Here is a 22,585-nt window from a genome sequence, read left to right on the forward strand (position 1 = left end):
AACTGAATTTACAGATGGTTGTGAACATGGGTGCTGAGAATTGAACCTTGGTCCTCTGGGAGAGCAGCTATTGCTCTTTTTTTTTTTTTTTTTTTTGAGACAGGGTTTCACTGTGTAACAGCTCTGACTGTTTTGGAACTTGCTTTGCAGACCAGGGTGGCCTCAAACTTACAGAGATCTGCCAACCTCTGCTTCCTGAGTGCCGAGATTACAAGCATGTGCCACCACTGCCTGGAATAGCCATTGCTCTTATCTGTTTAGCCATCTTGCCAGCCTCTGTATTAGAAGATCTTGAATGTTTTTTTCTGCCATTTTTCTTCCTGTTCCTCATGCCACTGGCCTCCAGGGAAATGGATCCCAGATGCTGAATTTAGCTGGTGGCTTTCTTATGTTGTTTGCGTCATTTTCCTTAGTGTTTGTTGTTTGAAAACTAAATCTGAAGGCATGGGTAGATTTAAGGCCTAAGACTTACATGATTTAACCTTGGCAAAGAGGGCATGCTATAAGGCAAGTGTGGTAGGGTTTCTATGGCAATTTCCTGTTCTTTCTCATCAGGTTTTTGCTTGTGGGTTTGAACTCCTGATTGATTACTGACTGTGTTCATTTCTTCATTTTAAGTTCAATTTTATATTTCTTTTTTTTTTTTTTTTTTCCTCCTCCTGCCATTAGTGGTTAGAATTCTTTGGCACAGAGGAGTGCTTCCTCATCTGCTGGAGTGATGTGGTGTTCCTGAAATATGTTTTACAGCTCCAGCTTCCTCTCCTCAGAGTAGAGCTTTTTGTTTTGGTTTCTAGGCTGTGTGTTGGTTATGATTTGCTTCTTATTTTCTCCTTCCTGATTCCTACAGCATTTTTAGAAACTTATGTTTCTCTTTGTCTGATATTTATTATAAATTGTTTTGTTATAAAATTAAACCTGGATCCCATAGCCACACTATCAGGTGACCTCTGGTAGAACTGCCAAGTCTAAGAAACAGAGCAGCTTCTCAGGCTCCAGCTCCTTGGATTCAGAAGTCCCCATTGTCTAGTTTCTTACACTTAAGTTGCAGTTCGGCAGATCTCTTTGAATTTCTTGACAGAATTACAAAGGTCAGATCAGCCCAATTTCTTTGCAAGGCTATGGGAATGCTATGTCTAGTCTGAGCACAAGATTGATTTAGCAGCTGTTGGTGTCTGATGTTTACTTTGATCGTGCGTTGGAGGTTTCAATTTGATGCTATAGTTCTTCCATGTATTGTGCATTTTATTGGTTGAAGTAATCTCATCTGCTTCGTTAACTAGTTGTATGCCTCTTAGTGCAAAACAGCACAGATGTGAGATTCTTATCCTGCCCGTGTCTAGCAGTCCTCAAGACACCAAATTGGTTCTCCCTCAGCTTCTGAAGTTAACTAGGTCTCCTTTTACAGTACTGTTGTATTTCAGTATTTGGTGGAGTTAACTCTTTGTATTATTATTAAAGCTCAAATAGCCTTTCCCTTGGTTCTTGTCAAAAGACACTAAAGTTTTGTGAATTCTCTTTCTTAAGCTTCCACACAGTAAGCATTTGGAAGACTAAAACCACTGGCCTGAGGTCTGGTTATTATTTTCCGTGCTAGAGAGTTTTGCAAACATGAGGAAACCATGCAGAGTGCAAGCATACAACTTGATACTGGTGTAACAGTGTTTGATAGTGGAGTCAGGACAGGCAGAGAATGAACCACGAGAGGTGAGAATGTCAACTTGGTTCAGAGTGACTTCATCAAGCTGGATCAAACTTGTGGAGAGTCTGATGCCAGATGGTTTGTTGCCAGCACATTTAAATAGTTTAGTTTGGAAAAAGTTTCCTGGTGTAATACAATTCCTGGTGCACCAGGAAGAATAATTATATTGAAACTCAACTCAGGGTACATGCCATTTCTTCCAAGAAGATGGCTTTTAGAGATAGACTATCTCTACTAGCTTAAGGGCCTAGGGAAGGATCCGGCCTGGTCTTAGTCATACATACAGCGTAGAGATCATTTGGGCTGTTGGCCACTTCTGGTCCTGGTTGTGGGAGTTTGGGGGAGTCCTTCTCTTACAGATAATGTGGGAGTCATTTAGACTATTAGGTATCTTCAGTCCTGGTTGTGGGCGCTTGGGGGAGGCCCCTTGCTGTACAGGTAATATAAGGGTCGTTAAGATTACTTGCCAACCTCCAATTCTGGTTGTAGGAGCTTAAAATGGCCTGGCCCAACAGATAATGCTTATCACCAGGCTATCAATCACCTCCAATTCCTAGCCTTCTAGAAAAACAAGTTATATGTCCTTCCCTGTGAAAGAACAATTTTGGGTGCTTAATATTCCTGTTTTTCCTGAAGATCAGTGGGCGTGAGGCCCTTTGTGCTCCCAACAGGTCAAGATTCTGTATTTTATCAGATCTTAAATACCACGCAAGCAATCCCTAAGAGCCACTATGCGGTTTGGCTGGGTCTGCTTTTCTGAGGCCAGAATCAGAAAGGGATAACTTTATCTTTTCTTTTTTCTGTCTCTTTCAGATGCTGGCTAGAAGTGAAATACGCTTTTTCTGATGCTTTGGGCTTCCTTACTCTTTCTCTAAAGCCTCTTCCCTCCATGTAGCTGCTTGTCTGCCATGTGTCTGACCTCCATGCCAGCTTAAATGGCATAGCTTTATTTCTCTTTTTCCCTCCAGGTGGACAGCGTCTGAGATTTATAGCTTGCTTACCCTCCCCCCCCCCTCTCTTTTAACCTAATAAAATTGTCCTTGAGTTTAAAAAGAAAAAGTACAACTGCAAAGAATGCCATGTGTTGAACTAGTTATGGTAGCACACACCTGTAGTTTGATGTAATATCAGAAAATAATAATCCACAATTAACAGACGACCATGGAAATAGCTGAGACTCTACCACCTTTTATTAAATGAGGTGTTAAAGAATTTTGTAGCAATAGAGAACAATGCCATTCATTAAAATTCTGTTTTGAAAATTTTTTGGCATTAAAATATGTTTTCTATATTGATTCAAAAGGCTTATTGCTGTATTAAGATAAGTTGGGGGCCAGTGTGATGGCTTGGTGGGTAAAGGCATTTGTTGCCCAAGCCTAACAACTTGAGTTCAATACCTGGAATCCACTAAAAAGTTGGAAGGAGAAAACTAACCCAGCAGAGTTGTTCTCTGGCCTCTACAGGCACACTATAGTACCCCTCTCCCCCCCTTCTTCCCATTCTCCCCTCCATCCTCCTACCCACCTCAAGCTCTGGGTTTTAGGGTATTATTACCATTCTTGTTGGGTATGTGGATTGTCTTGAAGTTATGCTAAATATATACGAGCAATACACCTTGCACTTGTAATGAGTAAAACATTGATTTTATAAATAATCCTCTGGAAAGGTTAAAGTTGATCGCTCAGATAAGAATGTTAGGAATTTTAAAAAGTAAATACAGGCTTATAGGAGGTTTCATTGTACTTCAGTCTCCATTTTTGTGTGTGTGGGGGGTTTTTTTTGTGTGTGTGTGGGGGGGAGTGGAGCAGGGCTTATCTGTGTAAACAGCTCTGGCTGTCCTGGAACCTACTTTGTACACCAGGCTGGCCTAGAACTCAGAGATTCGCCTGCCTCTGCCTCCCGATTAAAGGTGCTGGGATTAAAGGTGTGTGTCACCACACCAGGCTACTTCAGCTTCCATTCTTAAAGTTTTCCTTAATAGAATGCTTAATAAAATAGCGGCACTCTGAAGCTAAAAGGACTTCTTTTGAAGAGATTGGGTCTCTACTTTGCCTGTCCTTGCACAAACCTCTTTCCCTTATGGAGTGGGCTCCAGCTTTGCGGTCTTCTCTGCTTCCAGCTTTGCGGTCTCCTCTGCTTCTGTCCTTCATTCTGGCCTCCAGGCACGTGGGTTGGGTCATTTCTGTTTTGCCCTTGTCAGTACCTGTTGGTTTGCTTTTGACCTTGTCAGGAAACAGGTGGCTCCCTTCTTCTGTTTTGGCTCTTCCTGCTCTCTTCCTCATCAGTGAGTTGTGCTCATTAACTCTTTCTCTTTTTCTCAACCCTAGGAAAGTCCCATTTCTATTCCTTTGAAGTATTCCTTCCAAAAGATCATCTGCCTTGTGTTGTGCTTTTTTGATCAGCGTTTTCCTAGCTAGCCCCCGACTCTTTTCCATTCCCATTGCAGTAGCTGAACAAAATTTCCTTTATCATTTTATGATCATATAAAGAATTCATGCTCTTTATAAAACTGTTGAAATACTAAATGCACAAAACCTCTTATTCCAACATTAGTTATGAATTGTTTTTGGAATCTTTTTGTATATCTTTCCAGACTTACCTGTGTCTATACTATCTCATTTTCTTTTTTAAATAACTTACCTCTTCTCCCCTAGTCACTATTGATAAAGGACTTGTGTCCACCCATCTTGGCCAAGATTCCTAGAGTATCTCTTGGTGGTGGAGCTGGTGTCAGGATGTCTATTTCAAGATATACATGTCCTAGCTTTCCCCATTCTGAATATTATACCTTATATATAGGGAAATGTTCAGGCTGCCTTTAAAAGGAACCTCTTCAATGATTCTAACAGTCTTGACAGCCATCAGCAAAGCATGTGTTGGTCTGTCAGGTCCTGTTTCTTGTTTCTACTGCTATTGCTTCACTGCTGTATCCTTTGGGGTATACTTTGGCAGACTTAGTCACATTTTTCAGATAGAGTCTTAGGAAAAGATGTATTTGGGAGCTTTTTGATTTGTATTTCAGATTGCTTGTTGTTTAGGAACTTTGCAGAACTCAGGCCTAAATATGTTTTGTAGATCCTATGGCTACTGAACTATATTTACAATCCAGTAGAATAGTTATACTGCACCAACAGTGCAGAGAATGGGGAGGCTATGTCCTATTTCTTTGATTACCAGCATATATGAACAGGTATTATTTGTTGGGGGACATCTGTAGTAGCTCTTTTGTGAATTACCACTCATCTTTTTCTCCTTTTGAGCTATTTTTTTGTTTTCTTACTGGCTGTCAGAAGCTTTACATAGTGAACCAGTACTCTTCTGTGTGTAGCAGACAGCCACTTTTTTTTGGCACATAGGAGCGTCTCCCAGGGAAGCTTCTGTTTGTAGTCCCACGGTTGTCCTGGAGTCTGGGCCTTCTCTGCGCTTGTTCCTCAGGCAGGTCCAGGAGATGTTGTTGTGTTGCTAGCATCTCAGCTTTGATTCCATGAGTAGGGCACTCCTGCTGGGTCACTAGGGGCTCATTGTACTGTGACTCGCTGGTCACTTGTGATGGCCTTGGTCTTACTACCTAGAGTATGGTCATCGTCTAGCTCTCTTCTCATCCTGATGTCTTCTTGGTTTATGCCCAAGCCGAGCCCTTGATTATCTGATCACCTGACCCTCTGAATGAGGTTTTCTGCTGTCATCATTCCTGGGCTGCTCAGCAGTCACTTCCTTTTTCAGGTGGTTGGGGTTGTATGACAGTTGTATGACAGGTACTTCATACTGCTAATGAATCTAGGCTTGCCTCTGAAGGCTCACGACTCCTTCAGTCACCTCATGTCTACTGAGAACTTCCCATGTGTCTGGTGCTTTCCATTGTCCAGTGTGTGGGAAAGCTAGCTGTTCCTTCACAGCTCTGCCACTGACCCCTGGTCTTGTCTGCTTGCAGTTGGGCCGGTGTACAAACAGCGTGGTCAAGTATGAGCTGATGCGCCCATCCAACAAAGCACCACTCTTGGTGCTGTGTGAAGACCACCGGGGTCGCATGGTGAAGCACCAGTGCTGTCCTGGCTGCGGCTACTTCTGCACTGCGGTAAGAGCCCAGCCCGCCTGCCGGGCTTCAAGAGTCTTCTGCAGAGACTCATTCCAGAATCATATCCCATATAGGGCCTGTTCGTTAAGCTGTTCACCACGGTTCTTGAGCTTTCTTATTGTAGCCAAATGACCTGGTGCCCCCACTTTCCCTTGTTTTTTGTTCTGTGTGTGGATTTCTGTCTTGAGTACAGAGGAGGGCATGTCTCCTCCCTCTGCTGCATTATCTATGATTTATCGGTTGTCACTGGAATCTTGTCTTTGATGACTCTGTTCATGAGATAAATCTGCATCCACCAGACCCATAGGGCAGGCTCCTTCTTACAATGCCTCTGAGGGTATCTTCACTTACCTGTACCTTCAGATGTCCTGCTGCTCCTCTGTGACGTAGGACAGGAGCTTCTGCTCTGAGGGCTTACCTTTGAATTCTGTACCTTGTTTCCTTCTTAGCATCCCTTTTTATACTTCTGCTGAGAAATAGAGTACTTCTGAATTCCATTGTTTCTGCTCTCTGCAAGAACAGCTGTGCTAATTGGTGCTGTAATTGGTACTTATTGAAATGGTCACCTTTGGTATTCTGACTCTATCTACCCATCATACCATGTGGGCCTTCGAAACCAAGCCTTATATATACAGCTCTCTTGCTTGTTTAGAGTGGCTGGACTGTTGTGAGGCCCCAGCTAGCTGTGTCACTGGGGGTTGGAGGTGAGTAGTGGTGGCAGTGAGGTGACCGTTGGTGGCCTCTGTTCATTTGGAGAGCTTTTGGCTTCTCTCCTGTTGGTCACCAGGCCCTAACTGGGTTTTTACTTGCTTGCATACTCTGAGTGGTTCAGTAGAGCCTCATGTAGTTTTTTGAATGTTATTCTCAGTTTTTAAAAATGATTTTCACCTTTCTTTCTTCAGGGTAACTTCATGGAATGTCAGCCTGAGAGCAGCATCTCTCATCGTTTCCACAAGGACTGTGCCTCTCGAGTCAACAATGCCAGCTACTGTCCCCATTGTGGGGAAGAGACTTCCAAGGCCAAAGAGGTGACCATCGCAAAAGCAGACACAACTTCCACAGTGACCCTGGCCTCTGGGCAGGAGAAGAGCTTGGCTTCTGAGGGCAGGGCTGACACGACCACGGGCAGGTACTAAGCAAATAGCTGTGGCCAAGTTTTCCGCATAGTATTCCTGAAGCTATGTCCTCTGTGGTTATCAGTTTCTGCTGCCTTATCTGGAAGTCCCAGTGAACTTTGTCATTTATTATGGTTTCTGATCTCTAAGAAGTGCTGGTGTTCATTTAGTACCATTTGTTCAAGAGTCTTTTTCATTGTAGCTTGATAAAATCATATGTGTTGAATCAGTTTTTATCCTGCTTTTGACTGGTGCAGGCTTTGTGGTTTTGTCATTCATTAATGCAGTCCTCACGCCCCGAAGCATTCATTCTATGAGCTGCTGTAGACTTGCCACACTGCTTGGCACAGGGTTGAAGGCCTTTGCTGAATATAAGATACAGGGATGTATTCCCACAGACATATTGAATTGCTTTCCTAAAAGAACCCAGTTGAAATTAGCTGATGATCTTGAGAGTTGTAGGGGGGATAAGACAGATGACTGCAGTCTCTCCTGCCGGCCACTCCCTGATGGGAAGGAATGGTGAAGAGATCCTTTCTACATAGTGACAGAGCCATCAAGTTGCTCAGCAAAAAGAGGAGAAAATAGTTTTATAAACATGACAGCAGTAGGAGAGGAAAAAAAAAAAACAACCCCTAAAACTTTATTTGAGGTCGTTTAAAGGCCTCAGATTGTGTATGTATACAGCTAAACACTGGATTGGGAAGGTCTTCATGCTTTCATACTAACTGGTAAAATCAGCCTTCTCAAGTCACAGTTCTAGAAGGCGTCCCTCCTTAAACTGGGGAAGGCAGTAGAGGGGATATAGCCTGAAGCTTGTCTATTAAAATCAGGTCTGAGGGAGTGGGTGGAGATCCTTGGAGTGTTGTGCTGATTTTTGAGTGTCTCATTTATTGGGGGAATGGGGTTCTGCATTTCAGGCAGCTCCCTTGAGACTTGCAGGTAGTGAATGGACTGGGCCATTGACTCTACTCAGAGGCAGCCTGTGTGGGCAGGTTAGAATAGGTCCTGTTTTATGTTTTCATGAGAAAGAGAGGTTTTCAGAATAATGAACCAACATTTCAATAATTTCCTTCTCATGAAGCATTGCTGGAGCCCCAGAGGACGACAAATCGCAGAGCACAGTCCCCCAGGCACCAGAGTGCTTCGATCCTGCAGGGCCAGCTGGGTTCGTGAGGCCAACTTCTGGCCTTTCCCAGGGCCCAGGAAAGGAAACCTTGGAAAGTGCTCTAATCGCTCTGGACTCTGAAAAGTAAGAGCCAGCCTGTTTTTTGTTTTTTGTTGTTGTTGTTTTTTTTTTTTTTCTGTTGTTTTTGTTTTTGTTTTTGTTGTTTTTTTCCCCAGAGACAACTCAGGGTCATGTTCTTCCCCAGGGGTTCTTAGAACGTTCCAGCTTTTTGATAACACTGTTTATCAGAGGATGAGAATATGAGGTGCCAGTCTCAAATGTCTTTCCACTGTCTGGGATAAATTGTTGCAAATGATTATCCGTTCATGCCAAGAGCAAGGGCAGTCTTAGGAGCTCTTCTGGGTGCGCCACCTGCAGGCTCCTAGAGCAGACACTACCATTCCATGAGCTCCTCCCGTCTACCTTGCTGCCTGATCTCTGCCTAGTGTGGGCTAGATCAGGTGACCTCAGGCTATCTGCCAGTCACCACACTGCAGCCGTTGTCAGCTCACAGGTCTACCTGTGTCCTCTTTCTGGGGACACCTTCCACTCCTTACAGAGGCTTATCAAGGTGATCTCTAAACTTAGTCTGCCTTGGAAGGAAAATGGTCCACTCATGCGTACCTAACCGACAAGTCCAGTCCCTCTGTTGGTCTTCTTCATCCTGAATAGCTTCTTACTATTTCTATCCTGGCCCATCTGATACCCTTAGTTTCTATCCATTGACCAGGCCCCAGACTTTTCCTGACCCTCCACTCCTAACCCCTGTTTATGAGTTGATGTAAACTTCATAGCAAACATGTTGGCTCCAGCCCCTTCCTTGATGCTGGAGGGTAATAGTGGCACCCCATGACAATTGTCATCACTTGAGCTGTACAGGTCCCTCTGGACATTCTGGCTGGCACCTCATATGCCATCTTGAGTATACATGATACTAATGCATGATGACTTCTGGGGCTCCCTGACCCTCTACACTGCAGCAGCTTGTCTGTACCCTGAGTAGGCTCTAGGTCCTGTCTCCAGTGCTGTTTAGTGTGCAGCACTTTGAAGACACAGTTTCTTGGGGTTTTTTTTTTTTTTTTTTTTCTTTTGGTTGTTTTGGTGGGCAGTGCCTCAGGGCTTTGAACATGCTGGCAAATGCTCTCAACATTGTACCTCTTGCCCTGTTTTGGCAATAAGAGCCTGGTGCTGATTGCTGTTCTCCTGCTTCTTACAGACCCAAGAAGCTTCGCTTCCACCCGAAGCAGCTGTACTTCTCAGCCAGGCAGGGTGAGCTGCAGAAGGTGCTACTCATGCTGGGTGAGTTGCTATATCTGAGGCCCCAAAAGGAACACAGGGAAGCCTTGTTTATTACCCCTTTTCTCAGGAGCCCCATCTCACTGTCTAATGGTTATAATTATTTGATTCCTCTGATTAGTGAAAGAAAGTGCTCCCTGGCATTTAGCCTGTTGCACAGCACTAGAAATGGTCTCTGTGCATCTCTAGAAGCATTTTGAGAAGTAAGTGGTTGAGGGATCATTAGATAAGCAGAAGTGTACATGCAGGAGAAGCAGCTGCAGCCCCCTGGGTCCTGCCGTGATGCGTTGCAGGGAGGAAGCCAGTGCTTCTGTGTTGTCAGGAGTAGCACTGGTGCAGAGTGGCTGGGGGAGTGCGCACATCTGTGTTCTCCAGCTGTGGAGCTGCTTAGCTGTGCTGTGACCGAGAATGTGGAGAAGGTGCTCGTTAGAACTGGCCCAGTCTCAGCTTGATTTGTAGTTCTAGGCTTGATCTCTCTGAAGTTCATCTTTAGGTTGAAAAACATGAATAAAGAGCTCTGACTGACAGCAAATCATGAAAGAAGCTAAAGTTTGTCTGAGGGGAAAGGGAAAGGTGGGAGAGTTCATTTAATTAAAAAGTTTTTCTCTTTATGGACTTTACATAGTATTAAATTGCTTCATTACTTTTTGCACGGTATCTTGAGTAAATGTCTAGAAAAATTTTTTTTAACAATGGGAGCCTAAAAAAAAAAAAAAAAAAAAACGATGGGAGCCTAAGCCAGAGGGATTTCAAGTTCAAGGCCAACCTGGTCTACATAGTGAGACCCCGTGTCCCAAAAAGTAAAAAATGAAACAAATGTCTGAGTCTGGGGGTTACACTTCTTTCTACTCCCAGGACATGTCTGTTCTTGGATATGTTTGCCCTTTATCACTGTTTACATGAGCTTACAAGAGGCTGAGATAGGAGTACCTGAAAACCCCAGAATGAGCATGGTAGAACACTCTAATAAACTTGCCTGCCAGGTTTCATGTAGGACTGGTATAAGTTCTCTTGGTCTTGCCAGCACAAGTGGAGCCTGACTTCTACCTGCCAACAGGGCATAGTAATATTGTGGCTCCATTATGGCCCCAGAGCTCACTTTTTATCATGAAGATATCCATGTCAGCCCCGTTGGCCATCCTAATTGTCTCGAAGTGTATTGTGGTTGCATCTGATGTAATTAGTAAAATTGTGTTTGTTTACAGTTGATGGAATTGATCCCAATTTCAAAATGGAGCACCAGAATAAGCGTTCCCCATTGCATGCTGCTGCAGAGGCTGGCCACGTGGACATCTGCCACATGCTGGTTCAGGTTTGGAAGGATAGCGTTATCTAAGTGTCACTAGGTTTCTAGTCACGGCTAAAATATGGCAATTGTACCTCAAGGCTGCCATAGGAAAGTGCCTCCAGCCCTGCGGCTCTTGACCTCTCCTACTGTTTATTCTGACATTTGCCTTTGTGAGAGGACCACACTACTGTCTCGGCTTGTTTTCTAGCTTTAGTTTAGTCCTGACTTCCCTACTTACTGTGATCTGCTGCTGCAGGTGATGGGGGCTTAGTGAGCCTCAGATCTTTCCCTCTTCTGATCCCAGTGACTGATTATATACCCTTCATTGTTTAAATCATGTTCATAAGTTTCTTTATGAGATGACTGAATAGTTAAAGGCGCTTGCCAGCAAACTTGACAACCTGAGTTTGACTCCTGGAACTCACATGGTGGAAGAAGAGAATACAAATTGTTCTCTGACCTTCACATATGTTGTGATGTATGCATATGTCTCTCCCAATTTAAAAAAATGTAAAAAAAAGAAAAAACTATGATCTATTGGTGAAATTATTAAGGCCACTCCACGTAGTTAATTAAAAGGAAGATTTATTTAGTGGGTGACTTACAAATGAAGGAATAGGTAGATTGTGGGGGTCTGGGGAAGGTGTATCGCAGTCCAGCGGTGTTCTCTGGAGCTCTGCTCAGTCAACCTCCACTGTCTAGGGTCCAGGAACCAAGAGAGCGCTCGCGCATCCAGGTCTCGGGTCTCCAGATGCCTCCCTTCGCCCCGCCTCGTAGGCGTGACAGTTGCCAGAGTCTCAATGGGGGTTGGAACTTCCAGATCCAAGCTGGAATGGCTACCCACTACAATGATCATTTGAGTACTTAAAATTTTAAACTTTTTGACACAGTATAATTGTATATATTTATGGGATACAGAGTGGTGTTTCAGTATATAGTGTATAATCATTTTTTTTGTGGTTTGAAAATTAAAAGCCTTTCTTAGTTATTTTGAAATAATTCAATTAATTGTGTCAAACCCTGTTACCCTGTAGTACTTTAGAACACTGACAATATTTTTCCATCCAGTCACACTCTGGTAACCATTAACCATTTTCTCTATTCCTCTCTACACCTTTCCCCAGCAGCTGGTAACTACCGTTTTCACTTTTGGCTTCCACACACGAGTGAGAATGTGCAATATTCTATTGTGTTGCTGTAAATGTAGGATCACAGCAGCTATTACGTTGTGTCTACACACCACACTTTGTTTATTGTCCATTTGTTAGTGGACACTAGGTTTGGTTCAGTGTCATAGCTCCTGTGAACAGGGCTGTTGTAGACTTACGTGTGCAGACATAAGTTCCTTTCTTTTGATGTACACCCAGGAGTACACTTTCTGGATCACTTGGTTGCTCTAGCTCTAGAAGTTGAAAACCTCCATACTGTCTCTCATACTGCCTATTTGGCTGTCAATTCAGGATATAAGCCTTTTCCTTTTTCTATATCTATATAGAATTTGCTATTTATCTTATTGAATTTATATTTCCTTAATTAGTAGTGATATTGAACAGTTTTTCATATACTTGTGGTTCTTATTATATCTTTTTTGAGAAATACCTGATACATTAATCTCTTCATTTGATCCTGGTGATATTTCTAAGTACTATGTAATTAACTTGCTAGTAATTTGCTCAGAATTTTTGTATCTATGCACCAGGATAGCTATTTTCTGTAGCCTTTGATGCTGTGGCCGTTGGTGGTGTCAGTGTTGGTATTGTAGATCTAGTTTAGGAGAGTGTCCTCTCTCCCTCCCCCCATTTAAAATAGTTTTAGAAATACTGGCATTAATCGTTGGAAACTGGGTGAAATTCAATTGTGAAACTGCCCACTCTGGGCCTTTCTTTGTTGGAAGACATTTTCTTTGAATTTACTGCAGTATCTTGTTATTTATTGGACTTTATAGGCATTTTATTTCTTCATTATTCAATTTTGGTTGGTTTTAAATGTCTAGAAAGTCAATCACCCATTTCTTGCTATCATGTGATTGTTCGTTGTAGTCCATAATGATCCTTTGTGTTTCTGTGATACCAGTTGATGTATATCTACTTTGTTCTCTGTGCTTTTGTGGGGGTTGTATGTTCTTTTTCTTTTCTTGGTTAGGTTAACTAAACATCAACTTTGTCTTTTTTTTTGTTTTGTTTTGTTTTTTGTTTTTCAAGACAGGGTTTCTCTGTGGTGTTTTGGTGCCTGTTCTGGATCTTGCTTTTTAGACCAGGCTGGCCTCGAACAACTTTGTCTTTTAATCTTTTTTTTTTTCTTTTCTTTTTCATTTCTAACATCCATTTCATTCGTTTCTCTTCTGATCTTTGTTGTTTCTCTATTAATTTTGGATTTTGTTCTATTTCCTTAGCATTCGAATCATCATTAGTTTATTTATTTGAGACTTCTATTTTTTGCTATGGTTTATTGCCATAACTATCTTTCATAGTATTACTTTTGCTATATTCCATGTTGTATTTTCATTTGTTCTAGAAAGTGGGGGGGGGAGGGGCGCAAAGGTTGACATCAGATGTCAATCTTAGTCTCAATCAATCTTCACTTTATATATAGAGATAGGACTCTTATTTAAGCCAAGAGCTTGAAGATTAACCTAGCCTAGCTAGCCACTTGCACCTAGGATGCCTTAGTTCTGTGTCCCAGCTGCTGGTATTATAGCCAGGCAAGGCTGCCCTGCCCGCTCCACATTTACAAGGGTGCTGGAGGTGCAAGCTCTTGTCATGTGTGCGCGGGAAGACGCTCGCCTTCCACGCTGTCTCCTTTGCTCCCAGATCTAGAGAATATTTTGGGTTTCTCTTGTTTCTTTATTGACTCATTGCTTGTTTAAGAGAATACTGTTGAATTTCTTTGTATATATGCTCTTCTTAAAGTTCTTTTTTGTTTATTTCCAGTTTTATTTCATTGTGGCCATAGGTAGCCATTGTGGCCATTTTATTTCATTGTAGACCATATGCTGTGGTCTTTTGTTTGTTTGTTTTCTTTTGGTGTGCGGGAGGCTAAAATTGTTTTGGAGCTGGAGAGATGGCTCAGCAGTTAAGAGCACATACCTTCTACTCTTTCAGAGGACCAAAGTTCAAGTTCCAGAAACAGTGTTGCACTGGGGGCAGAGTTGTCACAGCCCCCTTAACTCCAGCTCTTCTGTACATACACACAATACCAATAATTAAAAATAAAATAAACCTTAAAGTATTTATTTAGACTTACTTGTGGTCTCACCTACAGAATTTCCATGTGCTGTTGTGAAGAATTTGCTTTCTATAGCTCTAACGTGAAATGTTCTGTAAATGTCAGGCTTGTTCCTTTGATTTGTAGTATAGTTTAATTCCACTGTTTCTTTCTTGATTTTGATCTGAGTGAGGTCATCAAATGAAAATGGTATGGAGGGTTGGGGATTTAGCTCAGTGGTAGAGCGCGTGGCCCTGGGTTCGGTCTTCAGCTCCAGTAGAGAGAGAGAGAAAGAGAGAGAGGGAGGGAAGGAGGGAGGGAGGGAGGGAGGGAGGGAGGGAGGGAGGGAGGGAGAAAATGGTATGAAGCCAACAATTACACTGTGTTGGAGTGTTCTCTGTCCTTTTAAATGTAATGTTCGTATTATATAATTGGGTTTTCTTGTATTGAGTACATATATATTTATAATTATTTCCTCTTATTGAATTGACTACTATGTCATATAGTGACCTTTAAATTTTTCTTTTTAATTATATTTCATGTGTATGAGTATTTTGCTTACATGTATATCTGTGTACCACATGCATACTTGGTGACTGGCGGTCAGAAGAGGGCTTTGGATTGCCTGGGACTGGAGTTAGAGACTATTGTGAGCCACTGTGTAGGTTCTGGGAATCAAACCCAGGTCCTTTAGAAGAGCAGCAAGTGCTCTTAACCACTGAGCCATTTTTTCCAGCCCTGGTTGGTGTTTGTTTTAGTTAAAAAAAATCTGTCTTACACCGGGCGGTGGTGGCGCACGCCTTTAGTCCCAGCACTCGGGAGGCAGAGCCAGGCGGATCTCTGTGAGTTCGAGGCCAGCCTGGGCTACCAAGTGAGTTCCAGGAAAGGTGCAAAGCTACACAGAGAAATCCTGTCTCGAAAAACCAAAAAGAAAAAGAAAAAAAAAAATCTGTCTTATCTAAGCATATCAGTTTGCTCTTTCTACAGTACATCTTTTTGTGTCCACTCACTAGAACTATGTGTGTTACTGAAATGAGTTTCTTACTGGCAGCAAATCAGATGATCTTATTTTTTTTTTTTAAATCCATTTAGTCTGTATTTTCTTTCTTTCTTTTTTTTTTAAAGATTTATTTTTTTATTATGTGTACAGTGTTCTGCCTGCATGTATCCTTGCAGGCCAGAAGAGATCTTATTGCAGGTAGTTATGAGCCACCATGTAGTTGCTGGGAATTGAACTCAGAACCTCTGGAAGAGCAGTCAGTGCTCTTAACCACTGAGCCATCTCTCCAGTCCCTAGTCTGTATTTTTTATGTGGGGAATTTCTTCTCTTTCCATTTAAGGCTTTTATTGTTAAGGACACAATCCTGTCAGCTTGTTCATTGTTCCTCTGTTATTATTATATATGCCTTTTTCATCTCTGTGCATCTTTGCGGTTTGGTGATCTCTGCATGGACAGGGTTTGAGCCTGTTTTATCTGAGTCCATTTGCATGCTTTCATGATAGTTGCCCCCCCCCTTTCATTTCTAATATTAGACATCTTATACTTTTCATATATTGCGAGGCTGTCTTGAAGTCTGTGTTCCTACTTCATTTCTTGATGATAGCTTTGGGGGTCTGTATCCTCAGCTGTTGGATGTTTGGGTTTTTATTTTCTTTCAGCACTCTGCAGACACCATTTGACTCTCACCTGGATTTCTGTTTCTATATCTGCTGTGGTATAATTAGGATTCCTTTGTGTGTAACTTAGTGATTTTTCTCTGGCTGTGTTTTAAGATTCTCACTTTGTCTGGTGCTTTTGATAATATAAGCCTTAAAGACTATTTTGGTTTAAATCTATTTTGGGGTCCTTTGTGGCTTCCTGGTTCTCGTTCATTTTCTCCAAGTTTGTAAGCTTTTCAGTAGTTATTTCTTTGAACAAGTTTTCTGTATTTTTCCCTTTTGCTTATCCTTCTAAACTGTATATGTAATTGTTTCTTTTCATGGCATCCACGTCTCATAGGTCTTTTTGTTTCTGTTTTTATAAATGCCATGCATGTTTATATACTTTGTGTACCGAGTCCAAGTTCACAGTGGTGTGTTTTCACCTGTGACCTCTCATTATCTCCAAGTTCACAGTGGTGTGTTTTCACCTGTGACCTCTCATGATCTCCAAGTTCACAGTGGTGTGTTTTCACCTGTGACCTCTCATTATCTCCAAGTTCACAGTGGTGTGTTTTCACCTGTGACCTCTCATGATCTCGTTTGTGCTGTGATTGAGCCTTCCCTGTGCACAGACTGTAGAACTCTGCCCACTAGTGCCAGCAGCTGCTGTACTGACATCTTGTCTGTGGTCACTCCTCATGATTGGCCCTAGAGGATCAAGACTGGTAGTGGGTCTTTTTCTAGATACAATTCTGAGCTTGATGTATTGACTTCTGCCACTTTATATGTGATGTTTTACTTATTCTTGAATGCTTCAAAAACTGTCCTATTGCCTCAGTGATCTGAATTCTCACCTTATTACACTTAGGATCAATGTCAACCCTTCAGGTCCACGACCTTTGGTCCTTTCCCATAGGATCTTCAGAAGCAGATCCCCTTCTGTCGTAGCTCTCTCCTGTTAGGATTCCTCTACATCAGTGTAGGACCTTATGGATTGGTTCCTGGCCATGGTCTCTCTGGGGTTATAGCTCAGTACTGTAGTGTGTTCATTGCTAGTGTTGATTGTCAACTTAAGGGGATCTGGGACTACCTAGGAGACAAGCCTCCATGTATAGCTATAAGGAGTTATTTAGATTAGGTTAGCCTCTGATTATCTTGATTAGGTTAATTGACATGGAAAGACCTACCCTAAAGGAGGACAGCATCATTCTCTGGACTTGGGACCTAGAGTACCTAAACAAGAAGCCACTTGAACACCATTTTCATCACTGTCTTCCCGAGGACATTTTAAGTTCTTACCGTAGCCTTGATTTCTTCCCCAATGCTGAGTGTACTCTTGAACCAGAATAAACCTTCCTTCCTTATGTTGCTTTTCTCAGGGTATTTTATAACAGCAAGATGAAAAGTATCTGAGACAGTATGTGCTTAGCATGCAAGAGGCCCTAGGCCCACTTCCCAATACCATAAAACAAACCCCTAGAGAAATACATAGATGTATGTGTGTGTGTATCTTAAATGCAGAAGCAGCTCCTTTAAGATGTAAGCATTCTGAGTTTTTGTTGTTGTTGTTGTTGTTGTTTATTTTGCTTTTTCAAAACAGGGTTTCTCTGTGTTGTAGCTCTGGCTATCTTGGAATGTGCTCTGTAGACCAGGCAGGCCTCAAACTCACAGAGATCCACCTGCCTCTGCCTCCCAAGTGCTAGGATTGAAGGCGTGCGCCACCGCCGTTCGTCTAATGTCTTGGTTTTGTACATGTTGTTAGAAGGTAGATGCACCATAACTTCTGGATCCAGTCTTACTGTGTCCTCAGAAACAGAGCTGCCAGCCCAAAGTTGTCTGTCTCTGGCCTTACCACCCTGAAACACTCACAGGCATTATGGTTCATGTCATATAATTTTAAGCTAATTTAGATATATTTGTATATATTCTTCTGTGTCTAGTTTTATTTATTGAAAAGAAAAAAAAAAACATAAAACAAGAACCAAATGGGTACATGTAAGAAAATTGAGTAAGTCAAAGTGAGTTCTGACTAAAGTTCAATATCAAGACCAGGATTGCTTCTTATCTGGTTCCAGGTTCCCCCAACATTGGTTTTTGTTATTCTTGTTTAAGGCAGAGTGGTGCTTCCCATCTTTGTTATGGAATATGGTTTGCCCATGTGGGTAAGCTACATGAGCTGTTTCATTTTCCCTATCTCCCATGTTTTATAAGCCTGAAGATACTACAAAATGAAATAGGTATTTGGGAACCTTTATATATAGGTGTTCTTTTCTGTTCAGTGTCTGGTCTGCTTACGACTAGCACAGCTTACTTCTCACCCAGTCACTTGATCTAATTCCCAGCTATAGTATTTATAATACCATTCTTAGAAGGCCCTTTAATTGTGTGTGTTTCACCTCCAGAACCTAATCCGCATCACCAGTGTTTTCCAGGAAGAAGAATAGAGTATATTTGTTTCTAGTTTTCCCTGTGTCCAGGTCCAGGGTGCTGTTATTCCAGTTACAGCACCTGTGTAGTGCCTTCTATTAAACTGACCTGCAGTCTGTCTCGTGTCCCCATTGGAGACTGACTCCTGTGTCATGGCTCTTCAGATTCCTTCTCTGGGGTGGTCCCTGCTGAGCCAGCTGACTCCAGGACTCTTTTCTTTTTAAAATGTACTTTAATTTATTTTTTAAGAATGCTATGTCTGTGAATATTTTGCCTGCATGTATGTCTGTGCACCACATGCATGCCTGGTACCTAGAAGCCAGAAGAGGGCATCACATCCTTAGAACTGGACTTATAGATGTGGTAAACCACCATGTGAGGGTTGGAAATTGAACCTAGGTCTCCTGGAAGAGTCATCACAGTACTCTTAACTACTGGGCCATCTCTCTAGCTCTCTGGGTTCTTTTCTTATTTTCTTATTTTCTTGTTTTATTAGTTACTTTTCCTGTTACTATGATAAAATATATTGACAAAAGCAACTTAAGGTAAGATTGTCTCTTAGCCGGGCAGTGGTGGCGCACACCTTTAATCCTAGCACTCGGGAGGCAGAGCCAGCGGATCTCTGTGAGTTCGAGACCAGTCTTGTCTACAGAACGAGGTCCAGGACAGGCACTACACGGAGAAACCCTGTCTCGGAAAAAAACAAAAAACAAAAAACAAATAAACAAAAGATTGTGTCTCCTAGAAATGACAGGGAAGCTACACCCATAACACTCCTCCAATATGGCTGCCTAAACAAGACTGAAACAGTGACAGTATCTGTAGACATGTTAACATGGAAATAGGAAATCTCATGGGCTCCCACTCCAGGCAAAGAACTAGACAAAGCAGCTAATAACTGCTGAGAAAGGGAGAATTAATCTCTCCCAGGGATGGCTCTCTAATTGTTTTTTCCAATACAAAGTGATCAGCCATCATGTACACACAAGCAATACCATGTGGAATCAACAGGTTGTATTTATATATTTATTCATTTATATATGCATGTAACAACAAGAATAAAAGAGGTCATCAATTTGAGACGGAGTGAGCCAGAGCTATAGGAGGGTCTAGAGGGAGGGGACATGGCAGGGATTGGGGGAACAAAGGGAAGAAGTGGTATGATTATATTGTAATTAAAATTTTTAAGAAGCAACTTAATGTAAGAAAATGTTATTTTGACTTATAGTTTGAAACTACAATTCTTCATGGAGTACAAGCTTGTAGCGGCAGGACCTTGAGATACCTGATCCTGTTGCATCCATAGTCAAGAATGAATTATGAATGCTTATGCTGAGCTCACTTTCTCCTTTTTATACAGTTAGGATCCTAGCCCAGGGAGTAATGCTACCCACGGTGGGCAGGTCTTCTAACCTCAATCAATTTATTCCTAAAGTCTGTCTCCCAGGTGATGTGCTTGATTTCATCAAACTGACACTTGAGATTACCATAACACTTTGAGATTACCATCATACTTCGTTCTGAGCCAGGAAACCAGCATCATTCAACACAGAGGGCTGTTCAGAGCAGTTTTGATGTTCACCTGCTTCCTACTATGAGGCCTTTCTGTAGCTGTGTGTGTATGCATTTCTGTGTATTGCTGATTGTCCATGACTACTGCAGCACAATGATTCCTATTACGCATATTGTTTGGATTTAAAGTGACAGCACCCTGCTTATTCCTTGGGTATTTGGGGCTACAGTCTGGGCAACATAAATGGAAGGCATTCTAGCTTTGCAGAAAGTGCTTCTCTGATCTGGAGTTTTCCCCATCCTTTGGTCAGTGCTGTGAATGCCCATGGTCTCGTTCCTGGACTGAAAGCATTGATCACAGAAGCACCATTAGGCCTGGCTGCCCTATCTAGTGGCGTTAGCCTGTGGGTATTTATCTATCATTGACAGAGTTCTGTTTCCAGTACTTTGTTCTTGTAAGTAGCATTGTTGTGCTAAGGTTCTGAAGGGTAACTGGGGTTTGATGAGAGATATTCAAACTTTCCCTTTCACACCCCATTCCTCCTCTGTCACTGTCCCTCTTAGGATTGCACCCTTACACACAGAGAGGGCTTTGGAACCTGTGGAAACACGTCATGCCAATTTCACAGTGGTTTCCGCACAACACATCCAGGATTCTTTCTATTGGCGTCCTCATGATGGAGGTGTGGTTGTTTTGGTTCTGTTTTTTTTTTTTTTGTTGTTGTTGTTTTGTTTTGTTTTTGTTTTTGTTTTCTATTTGAAGATCTAATCAGTCATCTGGTGGGCCTTACTTTTGTGCCTCCTGTGGGAGCTCATAAAACCTTCCTAGTGAGATCTGAGCTTGCTTTACACAGCAAGGCTGCACTGGGGGATGTCTTGACCACATGCATGGTCACCAGGTGCCTGGGATGGTCTGCACTTGGCTGTGCTGCAGGAAGGTCTTTTGCTCCACCCCTTGGCATTCCTTTAAAGGCCCTTTAGAAGAGACAGAAGGGGCTGGTGGGTTTGGACCCAGGCCCTCCCTAGCTATCCTGTATTTCTAACTGTCTCTCTCCTCTATACTTTTATCTCCATAGTTCTCACTTCTCCCTCCTCAAGAGTACCCTGGGAGAAAACGAGGGAGCAAGTCTCCCTCAAATGGTGCTGGAAACAGGGACCAGGGACTTGGCAAAAGGAGGGTAGAGGGCGCCTGAGTTCTCCAGAAAGCCGTGGTCCCCACTCCAGAGGTTGGGTTGCAGGGCTGCGGACAGGTTTTGTTTTGTCTGTGTGCTGTGCAGCTTGAGGCCTCGCTCTTCGCCTGGCTTGAGGAAGAATCTAGGGATGGGCGATTGTAGGTGCTCTTGGACCTCTGCTTCTTCACTGTGTGAGTGTGGGTGTGTGTGAGTGTGAGTGTGTGTGTGTGTGTGTGTGTGTGTGTGTGTGTGTGTGTGTGTGTGTGTGACAGAGAGAGATGGAGGGGCAGAGCTGTGTGTGCTCTGTACCAATAGAAGTTTATCCTTCCTGCATAGTGCAGTGCAGCTTGTACCTTTCCCAGAGCTTCTGTATGACCTCCATTCTTTGTGTTTTTAGAAGTTATTTAGTTATTTACTTATTAAAATTAGCTGCTGTGGAGTTCTAGCTTTCCTTTACCTTCAGTGATTGGTTTTGTTGTGTTTTTTAAGTACTAGACCTTGCCCTTTTAGGTTAGTGTAGAAACCCACCATGTTTTCAGGTTTTCCCTACATGCTTCGGTTTCACTGCCGCTGTGGTCACCCGACCTCTGGCCACTGCTCTGTGAAGCTACAATTTTCCTTTTTGGAGCACATCTCTGGACTTCAGCTTTTTTACTGCTGACAGCAATAATACTATTTTTCCTTTATAGTTGTAAATATTTACTTTATAAGTCAAGTATTAGCCCTTTGTCCTTAATCTAAGAAGCTGATGGAGAATCCTATGGAGAAGGTTCAGCTGTCAGCAACCACTTGCTCTTGGCCACAGTTGATAGCAAACTGGGGCATCTGTGTGTCCTTGTCATTGCCTCTTTATTGAAAAAGTTACTAATTATTCCAGAATTCTTATCACTTGTAGCTTTGCGCCTTTTCTGGAACTCACTCTGTAGCACAGGCTGGCCTCAAACTCACAGAGATCCGCCTGCCTCTGCCTCCTGAGTGCTAGGATTAAAGGTGTGAGCCACCACTGCCCAGCGAAGCTAGTTTTTGTTTTGTTTTGTTTATTCTGGAAAATATTTTAACACTTGGAGAAACAGGCTGAATAGATGGGGGGGGGGGGGAGTATCCTCTGCTCTCCCAAATACTTTTCTCTCTCCTGAGGTTCTTGTGCTCCCTTTCTTAGACATCTCTATATCCTGCTGTGCATGTGTGTCAGATGAATTTAGAAATGAAGTCTAGCAAAAATATTCTGCTTGAGGTAGAACTTGATAGAGTAATTGTGTCTGTCTGAGTGTGGGAGTGTGTGTGGGGTGTCAGTGTGTAGGTGCTAGAGATTGAGTCTAGGTCCGTGTTCATGCATGGTGGGTACTCTACCACTGAATAGCTCCACCTTTAGTTACTACGTCGTGAATGCCGTTGTGAAGAATCAGACACAGTTGGTCAGCAAAACAGTTTTAATGTTGTTAAATCTCTTGACAAATGCAAAAGCCTCGTAGTTCTTTTACTTATTGGGATGGAGGATACAGAAATTGCCTTCAACATACCTAAACAATCTTTGTTTTACTAGGCCGGTGCCAATATTGACACTTGCTCAGAAGATCAGCGGACCCCATTGATGGAGGCTGCAGAAAACAACCACTTGGATGCAGTGAAGTACCTCATCAAGGCCGGAGCACAGGTGGATCCGAAGGTACCCACCCAGTCAGGTTCATATTCCTATTTCATGTGTAGATGTTTCTTAGATGAACAGGAGACAGTTTCTCCTTGAAACTCCTGCAGGAACTTGTTGCTATCGGACATTTACCCTTTTGTCTCACATAGCATCTTTACTTAATCTTTACTTACTTGGTATAGTAGTTACTTTTCTTACCATTGTGATAAAATGCCTGGCAGAGTGTCTTATGGGAGTAAAGGTTTATTTTGGCTCATGATTTCAGAGGGATTTAGGTCTCTCACAGTGCAGAAGGCATGGCAGAGTGGCAGCAGGAACCTTTTTATGTGCTGACAGATCA

General features: G+C 42.5%; 1 protein-coding gene across 20 annotated transcripts in view; it reads left to right on the forward strand.

The window, feature by feature from the left end:
* Positions 1-22,585, forward strand: part of Ehmt1 (euchromatic histone lysine methyltransferase 1) — a 174,022-nt gene that overhangs the window by 116,420 nt on the left and 35,017 nt on the right. For 13 of the 20 annotated variants that reach the window (XM_076569286.1, XM_076569288.1, XM_076569287.1 and 10 more), the window contains 6 exons: positions 5,631-5,774; positions 6,677-6,903; positions 7,974-8,141; positions 9,274-9,356; positions 10,559-10,665; positions 22,141-22,263. In XM_076569286.1, coding sequence (XP_076425401.1) covers positions 5,631-5,774; positions 6,677-6,903; positions 7,974-8,141; positions 9,274-9,356; positions 10,559-10,665; positions 22,141-22,263 — 852 coding nt within the window. Of the gene's footprint in view, positions 1-5,630; positions 5,775-6,676; positions 6,904-7,973; positions 8,142-9,273; positions 9,357-10,558; positions 10,666-22,140; positions 22,280-22,585 lie in introns of all 20 variants that reach the window. The other 7 variants (XM_076569295.1, XM_076569296.1, XM_042275191.2 and 4 more) reach the window with 3 other exon arrangements.

This window comes from Peromyscus maniculatus, chromosome 4 (assembly GCF_049852395.1).
Source record: "Peromyscus maniculatus bairdii isolate BWxNUB_F1_BW_parent chromosome 4, HU_Pman_BW_mat_3.1, whole genome shotgun sequence".
Lineage (NCBI taxonomy): Eukaryota > Metazoa > Chordata > Mammalia > Rodentia > Cricetidae > Peromyscus > Peromyscus maniculatus.